A 12,136-nucleotide genomic window follows, 5' to 3' on the forward strand; every position below is an offset into this window, starting at 1 on the left:
CTAGTAAATGTGACCTAGTTCTGGCTAGTTTTCTTACTTCGAAGCTACACAGGGGCTGGAAAGATACTGTACTGTACCCACTGAGTGTGACCAGAAGGACGATGGATCTGTCAAAAAGTTCATCACTGGCTTTCAGTGGTTCTGCCCCATGAATCATGCTCTCAGCCGCTGACAGAATGTAAGTACAGTTGCAGTTCATTGAAATCCTTCATCTTGCACTTCTTTTTGCTAGTTCTGGTCTCAAAGGCTGCCCGAAACTAAACACACAAGAAGTAGCACAAATCTTCATTTTGTGTAATTGACTTTTATCTTGGATCCCAAAATGGGCAAGGAGGGAAGGCAAGCTATATTTGCAGACATGTTGCAACTTAAACATGGCCTGTCATGTCAGGAAGATACCATTCCCAAGGCCATGTCCCAGTCATGCTGACAGTGGGGAGGAACAGCAGGACAGACAGCAGCCTTCCAAAGCTCTCTGCCAGCCCTACTGATCTCATGACCATGGGAGCTGCTGGTTCTCCAGAGGGGCTTCTGACATTTATTGCACAAGACTTCTACAGCAACTTTATGCCAACAAGAAACAATAGCAAGGGCGCTCCAGCACCGTCAAAGGCATTTGCTTTGGGTCAGAGCAGTATGGCAGCAGGAGTTCATCTAAAACCATTCTTCCCGCTGTTCCTGTGATGGAAGTTCTTTGACACTGAGCACTGCCTGCTCCTGTTGCCAGGCATGGGGCTGCTGCAGGCAAACAAGCAATTAAAATGCAGAGATTTTTCTGCTCAGCCCACTGAAGGAGAATCTGGTCGTGGAGCTTCAAAAGACTCCCTTCAAAAACCAAATGAAAGCAGCCTAAGCATTTTTCAGTGCTGTTTTCTTGTGGAAAATGCTGTTTCAATGAATACATTGATCCTGCTACATGCTCAACTCAAAAGTCTTGCCCTGTTGTTTCAGGCCTATTGTTCAGGAATACCACACTGTGTATGTGCATATTCTTAATCGCCACAGAAAATCCAGCGCTAGGATTGCATCTTCTCTGATTTCCATTTTTTAGTGTAGTATGGAAGGCGCTGAGCACATGTAGATTTGCAGGTCTACACAAATCCCCAGTCATCTTTTAACACTAAGCCAAATCTATCACATAGCAACATTTTTTTTTGTATCTTTTTGACTCCTGTAAGTTGCTAAATCACTGGTCAAGCTGGGTTGGAGGCAGTCCTCTAACAAATCTGCAATGGTCCAGTATGCTCTGACCAGACTTTTAGCGCTATTCCACAGGTTGCCCTGAAAACAGATTCTGGGCATCCAAAATGCTACTATCAGCATACACCTAATTCAAGGAAAGGTCATTGAGCAAACAGCTTGAAAATTCTCTGCAGGACAAGTTTTAAGTGCCTGTTTGTTGCCCATCTTGGGCTGCCTTCCTAATGACCTGTTGTAATAGTCAAAGTGAGTGAGCAAGACTTCTCTGAAAACTGAATTTTTTAATGCATCTAAGGCTTGTGTTTGAAAATACTCCCTCAGTTTCTCTCCAGGGATCTACTGATGGTGATGTGAAAAGTAAAACAATTCCAACTTCAGGGTAAATTTCTGTGTAGATTATTCCCTCTCTCTGGCCTGCAGGAGGCATTCCACAGAAAGCTGAACTCTTTTCAAAAGTTCCCGTTGTTCTTATTCTTGGAAAGCCTTTTCTGTTCTTTTTGTTTCTTCCCAGAATGTGGCATTTTGAATATTAAATCCTACTGCAACTCGTGAAACTTGGCTTATTTGATGTCACAGTCTGATATGCTGTGGTGCTTTCAGCAAAACATGAAACACCAAGAAGATATCCCTTAGGGAATATTTTGTTCAGTGCCATGCTGGATGCAAGCCTTGGTTTGATTAGCAAGTACCACAGAGTCTGAATAAAAGCCAAAGGTTTTATTCTTCCGATTCCTTTTCAACATGACTGTTTTTTAATTCAGTTTTCCTGCTGGTGCTTTCCTGTCAAGATTTGTAAGATTTGGTCAGAAAAAGACAGTTGACAGTTACCATTCAACCAGTCTTTCCCTTTCATATCTCTCACTGAAAGAAGTTCTCCCGAAAATAGAGATTTTCTCCACAGAAAGCTGTGGAGAGAAAGAGGAGCCCAGCTCTGCACTCACCCCGTCTCTTCATCCCACGGCACATGTGAGCATGCAGAACAAGTAGATGTTTCCCTGCATCTCCCCTTGTAGCCCCCTCAAGCGTTTTAAGGACACACTTGCTCCTGAAGTTTATTTTTTTGAGAAAAAAATCAGGTTCTGAAACAGGTACTGTAAGTCAGTAAGCTGTACTGTGTATGCTGTAATTCAGAAAGCTTCTGATGCTGTGTGGCTCTGAATTTACACTACTTATCCTCCCATCCATCTCTCCTTCATGGTTTGCAACTGCAGGAGCTTGAGTAGACCACGTTTTGTCTTCTCATTTTTCATATATCGTACATTTTGCTTTTAAAGTACAAGAAATGAGCATTTCTTCATATTCCTGGACTTTTCCCAGACTTTATCACCAAACAGAGAACTGCACTGAACATAATTAAGGAGCCATGAGTATATAAAAACTTAATAACAATAAAATTACCTTTATATGTTTGTCAAATAATGTTTCCACCACGTGGGAGGAAACTACTCTTCCGGTTAGGCTGATGTTGGATCACTTGCAGTGTAAATGTTGAGTCCAAGAAATATAAGAGGGACAAGAGGAGAAGCAAATATCGTAATGGTTATTTTCATTTGTCTCTAAGGAAGTCTTGGAAACTATGTAAATGTTTTATATTTTCATGAAAACACATGTTTTATATTGCCCATAAAAATGCATCTTGTAAACAAATAAAAGCAATATGTTTGCATTGGAAAAGTTAATTTTAATCAGGCTGGTTACATACCTTTTAAGAAAATCAGTGGCAAATTATGATAGCCCTGTATGACTCTATAATTTGTAGATCTGAGAAGTGAGGCCTTTCCTAATGGACATGGAATAAAATCTTGTTCCTTTACCGTAAGTTGCACAGCATGTTGGATGAACAATATTATGTGCTTGTCTCCTGAGAATTCAGTGTGAAACAGCTCCAGATTTTGTTTGATGATCTCAGTGCTGGCTAAATAACTCCAGCCTTCCAGTGCTCCAAGTGCTGACATGTGGGGTGAGGAGGCTTTAGGATGTGAAATGCCTTCTCTGTGATACTGAAGGAGATCAGTTTTTGGACTCCATTCATTCATGTGAAGACTGATGCTGAATGGAGTTTACATTTATTGTCTATGAAAACCCTGAGTTAGCTGAAATCTCTTGAAGCATGAACTCACACATGTATTCTCTCACATTTAGCAAACTCTCCATGATATAAAGTAGTTGGCTGGAGTCTTTCAGACAGGAATAGACAACTTCAAAGGAGTTGGCTCGAAAAGTTACATGCACATTAACACCATCTCTTACGTTTTACAAGGGAATACATTCAAGCAGTCTTTATGCTTGGATTGTCTGGACACTGACAAAGTGGAAAGGGGCAACAGACAGAAAAAAGCCTTTCTGTCAGCCACCAACTGCATCAAATTCTCCCTCCCTGTATGCTGCCATTGCAGAGAAAAGGAGCAAAAAAAAACCAAACAAAACTCAAAACAGTGATAATTCCTTGCTTTTCTATTTGTATTATTCCTTATAAAAAGAAATCCCCAAATGGTTATTTTTGTTCTAAGAATATTAGTACTTATGTGTGCTATCTCCTGCTTTATACGCTTTTTCAGAATTAATACTTTGAAAGATTTTGTTTTAGCTTTTTCTTCATCAACTGACTTGAATGAGCAAATGAAGCGTGCAGGGTTGTGATGGCTCTTGTGACTTGGTACGTGAAATCTTCCCAAATTTCTGTGGGAAATCTTAACCTGCTCAGCTGAAAGTTTGCAAATGAGTGATAGTGCTAGTTGAAAAATAATTCTCTCATACATATATTTTCATGTCTGCAAAAGCAGCAGCTACAAGAAAATCTCTTCTTGCCCCTACCTTCCCCAGTACTCTCTGAGACTTCTTTCATTCTTTCGCTTTCTTTTCTACTTTTTTCCAGTGAAAACACATGGGAACAAGTAAGAGGAGAGAGAGAGAGCTGGAGGGGGAGAGGGAGGAGGTGATAGAGTTTCACAGGGAGGTAAGGTTTCAATCCAACAAAAAAGCTGCTGAGATTCTGCATTAAATAGTAAAGCTTACATTAACACTCCACTGGTTTGAAGTGAATGAATGTATGTGCCAGCACTTGCAGCTTTTAATCAGAGCACTTCAGTAGCTCACTCTTCTCCATCTGAGTCTCTTGATAGGGGATTTCCCTCACAGCATCACCTTGTGCAGCAGCATTTATTCAGCTGCCTGAGTCTTGCTTCTTGTGCTCAGGTCCAAGAAACAAGTCCCTGACTCATCCCTCCAACTCAACACACTGCGCTTGGCTACCCTTGTACTGACTGCATTGCAACAAGCTCTCATCCTGCAGGTCCACTGCTCTCCTTGTGATTCTGCTGTGCTCCTTTGTGTCTCCGAGGATCCAAAAGAACCCAGGAAAGCTTTACCTTTAGGTGGGCAAAAACAGTACAGAGTTATTCACTGCTCACACGAAGTGTGGATGACACCAAGCTGAGTGTTAAAGTTAATAGACTAGAGGTAGGGAAAGCATGCAATCCAGAGGGACGTGAACACGCTTGAGAGTTGGACCTGTGGGCCTGTGCGAACCTCATGAAATTCAAAAAGGCCAAATGCAATGTCCTGCATCTGCGCTGGGACAACTCCAAGCACAAACACAGTCTGGGCAGAGGATAGATTAAGGTCAGCTCTGAGAAGAAGGACTTAGGAGTGTTGTTTGATAAGAAGCTCAACACGAGCTGTCAATGTGTGCTTGCAACCCAGAAGGCCAACTGTGTCCTGGGCTGCACCAAAAGAAGCATGACCAGCAGGTCAGGGAGGTGATTGTCCCCCTCTGGTCTGCTTATGAGAGACCACCGGCAGCATTGCATCCAGGCCTGGAGCCTGCAGCACAAGAAGCATGTGGAGCTGTTGAGTCCAGAGGTGGGATACAAAGATACTCAGAGGGCTGGAGCACCTCGCTTAGGAAGAAAGGCTGAGGGAGCTGGGTTTGTTCAGTCCAGAGAAGGCTCCAGGTAGACCTCATTGTGGCCTACAAGAAAGCTGGAGAGGGACTTTTTACAGGAGCACGCAGTGATAGGACATGAAGAGGGTAGATTTAGATTAGGTATAAGGAAAAAATTCTTCACTCAGAGGATGGTGAGATATTGGCACAGGCTTCACAGTGAATGGCTCATCCCTGGAGGCATTCAAGGCCAGGTTGGATGGGGCTTTGATCTGGTGGTTGGCAGCTCTGCCCACAGCATGGGAGTTGGAACTAGAGGATCTTTAAGGTGCTTTCCAACCCAAACCATTCTGTGATACTATGAAAGATGACTTGGACACCTTCTCACCCTTTGTGGTCTCTGTGGGATCCCCTGGGGTCGTTGCCAGTCCCAGAAATGGACAATCTCAAGCCCCACCATAGAACTCTGTATCTCCAGCCCCAGCTCTGAAGATTTGGTGAGGGCACACCAATGGGTAATTGATATATCTCATAGAAATGGAGAACAGTGAAAAGAACACCTTCAAAGTGAGCTAGGATTGAAAGGTAGTAAATGTGTGCTAACTGCTAAGCAGCATAGCTCAGGGAAATATATTAAAATGAAAATTGTTTTTCTGAAGAGGCTTGCAGAATAATTGACAGTATCTTCAAACTGTGGAAAATACCCTTCAACAGAAGGGGTTTTTAATTAGGCAGGTTAGACTTAAGGAGAGGGTATCTAGGTGTCTGTGAACTGTCACAGACAACAGGGAGCTACTGCATAATTTTTCAAGCATTAGCAGCAGAGGAATATGCTTTTTCTGAATCCCAGGAGTTTGTCAAAACTAATTTCCTGTGTTGATATTGGGGTAAGGCATACAAAATAGCCAGCCTGGCAGCTACAGAAAAATGAGGATATTTGAAAAAGGATATGCTTTTTATTTACTCTAAGTGACGGATATTGGCTGAAATGCGAAAAGAAATAAGGGGAGAAAAATGTGCTTTGCTATACTTTTTTTTTCTCTGTGCTGTGCATTTTCTGCCTGCCTGCTTATATGTTCTGGAGAAAGTATGCCTAGGAATTCAATTTTTTTAAGATTTTTTTCTGTTGCCACTGCTTTTTCTTTTCAGTGTTAGTGTCTAGAGCACAGTTTGTGCCAAGCTACATGTAGGATTTGCAGCACCTGTTCAGATTAAGGGTCCATGCAGATGGTATCTGATTCCCTAGATCCATCATCCTCGACTTCAGAAACCTTGGTTTTGTTCCAAGATTCAGACAGCATCAATAGCAAGGAATTCAGTAGCACCAGTACATTAATTCAACATTAGAGCTTATGGAGGGAAAATAACACCAGGTAACAGAGCTGACCTCTGAGGGCTGAGTCTAAATGTGGAGGCTCATCCTCTGTTTCCCTGTACCTACACAGAAGTAGGCTCCTAACTTGTCTGCAGTTAACTACAAGAGATTATTACCCCAGGCATTGGTATTGCCCCATGGGGATGCTGAGTATGAGATTATGAGAGTTAAGAACTGTATATCAGATTTATCTGAAGTGTACATTCTTGTTTTCCCCGTGTCAAAGACCTGGGCTTTGAGGCTGTCTTCATAGACCATGTTAGTTCCTCCATAACTTTCTCAGCTTTCTCAGCTCATTTATATTTTCAGCTGCCCCAGTATCTGGCATCAAGATGTCTTACCCTTCAGTTTAGAACTGCATAAAGGAGTGTTACTTTTGTTTCAAATGTGCTATCTGTTGAGTTCACTCCTCCTTTCCTGTGTTGTAACTATTGGCTCACTGTATCTGCTTTTCTATCTGGCACATTGAGCTCCGACAATGAAAGCCACGCTGCCTTTACATGAAGGGAGCTCTTGCATAGTTGGCAATGTCAGAAGTGAACAATGAGTTAAGTGAGTGCCTTGCTCTGGAGGCAGACCTGAACAGCTCTAGCTGTACTTTTTGGCTGTGGCTTTGCCTTCTGGTTATTCTCCCCTGGCACAAAGGGCAAGCAAGAGAGGTTTCTTTCACCTTCTTCATGCAGGCAGCTTTCTGGAAAGGCTGGTCAGAGATCTGAGGCTGCAATAGGAAAAGGTAGGGCCTCCTTCTCTGGCCTTGGTAAGGAAGAATGTGTCATGAGCTTTCCCAATATGTTGCTGTCTATTTTCAAGCAGGTTGTTGGGTTTCTTTGTTTTCAAAAATTAGCTTTTGAGCAGTGAACTTAATTTGATCCTCATCACAAGTAGGTTTGAAAGAGACCTGTGCTCATAAGTGTGCTAATATCTCTCTTTTTCCTCTCTCCCATAGGATTTTAGATAATGGGCTGTGTGCAATGTAAGGACAAAGAGGCAACAAAACTGACTGACGAGAGGGATGGGAGTTTAACGCAAAGCTCAGGCTACCGCTATGGCACAGATCCCACGCCACAGCACTATCCAAGCTTCGGTGTGACTTCAATTCCAAACTACAACAACTTCCATGCCACAGGAGGCCAAGGACTGACGGTGTTTGGTGGAGTCAACTCCTCCTCTCACACAGGAACGCTGCGTACAAGAGGAGGAACGGGTGAGTTACAAAGTCTTGTTTTGGTGCACCTGTTAAGTATCAATCACATTATGAGGCCAGGGTCACAGCTGCATGCTTTGGGGTAAAGCTACCTCATTAATTACTGCAAAGATTTAAGTTGAAGTGGAGCTGGGTCCTCATCACCACCCTTGCAAGCTTGCAGATGTGAGTTCACTTGGGGGATGAGAAATTATGTATACGTGTCCAACTGTCTACTTCATCCCTCTACCAGGGAATGGAAAGTGTGGTCTAAGCCACCTCAAGTGGTTAATGGGAAATTCTTGATGTAGTTATGTCTACACTCTCTTAAAAACCCCTTTGCCTATTTGAAATGCTTGCTTTGTGTGTGGCCACCAAACCAAGAGGAGTGCTAACTCTACAAACTGAAGGAAGTGGTGTGCCCACAAGAATTAGCAGGAGGTGATAGCAAGAGGCTTCAGTTTATTTTGCTCCTCAACAATTGAAATGGCTTACATTTGGCTTAGCCACCTGGCCTCGTGAGGCTCCTTTCCCTTCTGTCTTTTGGTGATGGAATGTAACTCACTTATCTTCCTCTTCAGGTGTAACTCTTTTTGTGGCACTTTATGACTATGAAGCAAGAACAGAAGATGACTTAAGTTTTCACAAAGGAGAAAAATTTCAAATTCTTAACAGCTCGTAAGTTTTAGGCTTGGAAATAAGCTTTTTAATATTTTGAAACTTACAATGTTGACAGTTATATTTGTCTTCCTACATTATTTGTAAAACATAATGTTGGATATTTGAGATATGTAGGGATTTTACTCTGCTTATTTACTTGTCTTTGCTTGGTTTTAGAGAAACAAAACCTCAACCACATGCAGCTTTGTTTCAAAAATAAGCATTTGTTACACGTTCAGAACTGAAATTACCAGTTCTGAGCTTTACCAGAAGTAATAGAAATTCTACAGGACTTGTATTAGCACTTTCTACAAGCTGATGCAAGTGTCTCTGCACAGGAACAAGCTAAAAACCAATTCACAGAGGAGAAATTGCACAGACTTGCATGTCAACATAGGTTTAAAAGTCATAGTTCTTCTTGTAAAGGAGGTGATACAGTCTGAGCTTGCTAGTAAGTGAAGTGAAAACACATCGCTGTACAGTTGCATTTCACATGAAAGCCACATTTTCATCCTGGAAATCATCAACTTAAAATTAGTTTTATTACCTGTCCAGAGGAAAAGAAAATCCCAAAGCAATTTAAAAATAACAACTGAAAATCACTGTGCTGTTGACCTATATCACAACATCTTGTAATTTTTTGGCTCAGAACTTAAATTTGAAGGCTAAGTATTACATTTAGTGTTGCTACCATGTACAGGCAGAAATGGGTTTACTGCCAAATGTGTATCTTTTAGAGGCTTTTTGATATTTTTCTCATCTTTATTTCTTATACAGTGTGGCAGTGTGGCAACATCATCCCTGGTGCAAGTCCTGTTAATTTTAATAGAATGACTCCAAGGCTGGAGTTGGCTCAATGTGAATTAAAGTTAAAAAAATAATAATAATTTTAAATCAGGTAATTCTGTGGAATATTTCATGAAGCCACAGAGCTGAAGAGCTTTGATGTAGATGAAAGCACAGAAACTTCAGTTACAACTTGTAGAGAGAAAAGCAGTTTAAAAACCTCTCTACTTTTAAATTACCCTTTGGAAAAAAATTCTTTTTTAACCTATTATCCCTTTTTTTTCATGTTGCCTGCTGCTTTCCCAGTGTTACGTGAGCTGTGTCATAACTTGAAACGAGTAGAAATTGCATTTATTATAAATTCTTTACACGTACCAGTTGATGAAACTAGGGGGTGCTCACAGGGGGCTTGTGATGCAATGACACTTGGAGTCAGTGGGACAGAAAGATTGCAGGTGGTTGCAGTGCAGGCATTTTGATGCACGTAGTTACTGCCTGGAGGAAGATTATTTAAGAGGAAAAAGGGAAAACAGTCAAACATCTACTGACTTTCCTGTAGGGATTTAGAAGCTCAGTTCCCAGCTCAGCCTGCTGAGCCACTGGACCTAACCACACCCCTGGAGTACTGACAGCAAGGCTGGGAATCTCCAGAAGACAGCTTTTGTGTGAGAGTGTTTCATCACTTCTATCAGAAACAACATGAAAGCAGCCCATTTTTTAGAGTCTGCCTCTGCTGCTTGCAACCAGGAAGCACAGAAGTGCACTAAACCAGTTTTTCCGGAATTTTTGAGGGGAGCAGGTTTTTCCATAACTCTGAACAAATGAAATTTGATTTGAGCTCTGGGTGAAAAGTTCAGGTCAGCAAGACTATACAGAGGGTATCCCTGCAATATGGTGTCAGGAGTGGTCCTTTTCTGGAGTGGTTCTGAGCAGGGGCTGACTTCAAAGCCCAGAAACGTCCCTCTATCACCATCTCTGCTGCCACTCCTGCCTGCCCTGCCCTGCCCTGCCCCAACTAGCTCCATTGAGTAGTCTTCTCCTAACCTGGGCTTGTCAGGTGGGTGTCTAAAATTAGCTGTGAAAAAAAAAAAGATACTATTCTTCCTCCTTTCTGGCAGTGCTTTGAGAGATTTTAGGTTTCCCTGCCAAAGCAGAGAGGGGTGTTCTTGATGTTGCTCTGATGTAGGGCACTTCTTTTTTCCTCCCTAGATACGATGAGATACCTCCATCTAGTGGACTGTCTGTGCAGTAAGGAGAAGAAATGGGAGTTAGTGATAATAGTGCGGTTCTGCTGGCTGTTTCTAACTGCTGTGAAGGAGCTGGACTGTTTATCAGCAGTCGTATGGCATAATCTCTCAGAAATCAACTACAGCAGCATATGGGAGTAGCATTAGCACTTCAGCTGGAAAAGTTAGGAACACAAACAGGGCCATTTGCCTGACATGCTAATGTACATAATGTGTATTAAAATAGTGGCAACTGCCAGCATCTACAAAAGCTAGTTCTTATTCACTTTTTGAGCTGTAGAATTGGAAACATTATTTTTTGAACCATCACAACTGTTTTCTGGTTGTTTTCCATAGTCTTTCAAGCTGTTAGAGAAAGTGGAGTTGAAAATGTAAAGTAAAAGCTCACCTTCACACAGCCTCTTCTGCCTATTTCTGATAGCCCAGTCAATGTGATTTCTGTGACTGTTTGCTTACTGAAGAGGCTGGATTTTCTGGCCATGTTTGATGTGTTTCAATTAGTGACAGAGAGAGGAACTGAGAATGAGTTTCTAAGCAGTCCAGAAATAGAAAAGAGAACGTTTGTTTCTGGCAGTAGGAGTTAGACATTGGGGGTATTAGGGCTGAGAACTAAATACAAATTGCTTAAATTCCAAATCACTGCGTCCTGTAAAATGCTAAGCAATATTATCTGTTAAAGCTGTGAGTTCTACAATGATGTGCAATGTCTGAAGGGCAGTTGTGTACCTGACTGTACAAACAGGTGTGTGACAAAAACTGATGCTGAACCCAATGGAGTAAAGCCATAAGATTGTCCAGCATGGACTCCTTAATATTGAAATGCCATTGAAGAATGGGAGGTTGTAGCTATTCAGAAACACAGCTAAGTCCTTTGCTAATTAAGATAACTCCTCCAGGTGACCTAGAGAAGGAATCTAAAGGATGAAGTGTTATCTTTAAGGACGGTCTAAATCTCCGTGCTGATAGATGGTTTTTTGATGTCTTGGGATTTCAGATGGATTATGCTTGTGGAAGTCTGAATGTCACATTAGAATCAGCAGTGGATGTGACAGAGTTCCATTTGGCAGTTTTCCTATAAGCTCTCTCAAGGGTCTGTATTAGAATAATTGCTATGGAGACAGTTTTCAATATTCCAGTTCAAATTCAACCATAACCAAACCTGCCATTATGCTCCATTCAGAAGGCTGCGTTACTAATCACTGCTGAAATAATAATAGCTGCAAAAAAAATGTAGATTTTTGTGGTTGAGATGCAAGCAACTCTCTCCAAAGTACACCCTGATACAGGGAGGAGCTGCTGAGAGTTTTACCACCTGCCAGTTCTGTTAGCAGTCAGATCATTGTCCCTACAGCTGTGTCTCTCTCTCACTTTTCCTCACCTTTCTTTCTGCAGGGAAGGAGACTGGTGGGAGGCTCGGTCCCTGACAACAGGCGAAACTGGTTACATTCCCAGTAATTATGTGGCTCCAGTCGATTCCATCCAAGCAGAGGAGTATGTTTTCTTTTCACCATAAAGACCCATTAGTGCTGTTTTAGAAGGGGATTCAAGTTTGTTTTGATGGATTGCAGTGATTTTTCAGATGCCTTACATTATTTTTATTTCAGTTCTTGACTGCACTGATAAATAATTAGGTAATTAGTAACAAAAGAAGCACAAGCTCAGTGTTTTTTCAATGTCAAAACAAAGGAAGAAAACCTTAAGGAATGCTGGTCTGTTTTCTTTATTCAAGTGTCGACTAATTTCAAGAGAAATGTGCCCTCAGTTTTCCTGAAACAATTTGCAAAAATGTTTGGAGTCAATTG

At 41.7% G+C, this 12,136-nt stretch overlaps 1 protein-coding gene across 11 annotated transcripts in view; it reads left to right on the plus strand.

The window, feature by feature from the left end:
* Nucleotides 1-12,136, plus strand: part of FYN (FYN proto-oncogene, Src family tyrosine kinase) — a 125,335-nt gene that overhangs the window by 79,715 nt on the left and 33,484 nt on the right. For 9 of the 11 annotated variants that reach the window (XM_085541824.1, XM_085541827.1, XM_085541826.1 and 6 more), the window contains 3 exons: nucleotides 7,405-7,662; nucleotides 8,223-8,319; nucleotides 11,727-11,825. In XM_085541824.1, coding sequence (XP_085397950.1) covers nucleotides 7,416-7,662; nucleotides 8,223-8,319; nucleotides 11,727-11,825 — 443 coding nt within the window. In that variant the 5' untranslated portion in view covers nucleotides 7,405-7,415. Of the gene's footprint in view, nucleotides 1-4,075; nucleotides 4,157-7,404; nucleotides 7,663-8,222; nucleotides 8,320-11,726; nucleotides 11,826-12,136 lie in introns of all 11 variants that reach the window. The other 2 variants (XM_085541822.1, XM_085541829.1) reach the window with 1 other exon arrangement.

Source organism: Coturnix japonica, chromosome 3, assembly GCF_054131305.1.
Source record: "Coturnix japonica strain WE chromosome 3, WE-NBRP24, whole genome shotgun sequence".
In the NCBI taxonomy this organism is placed as follows: Eukaryota; Metazoa; Chordata; class Aves; order Galliformes; family Phasianidae; genus Coturnix; species Coturnix japonica.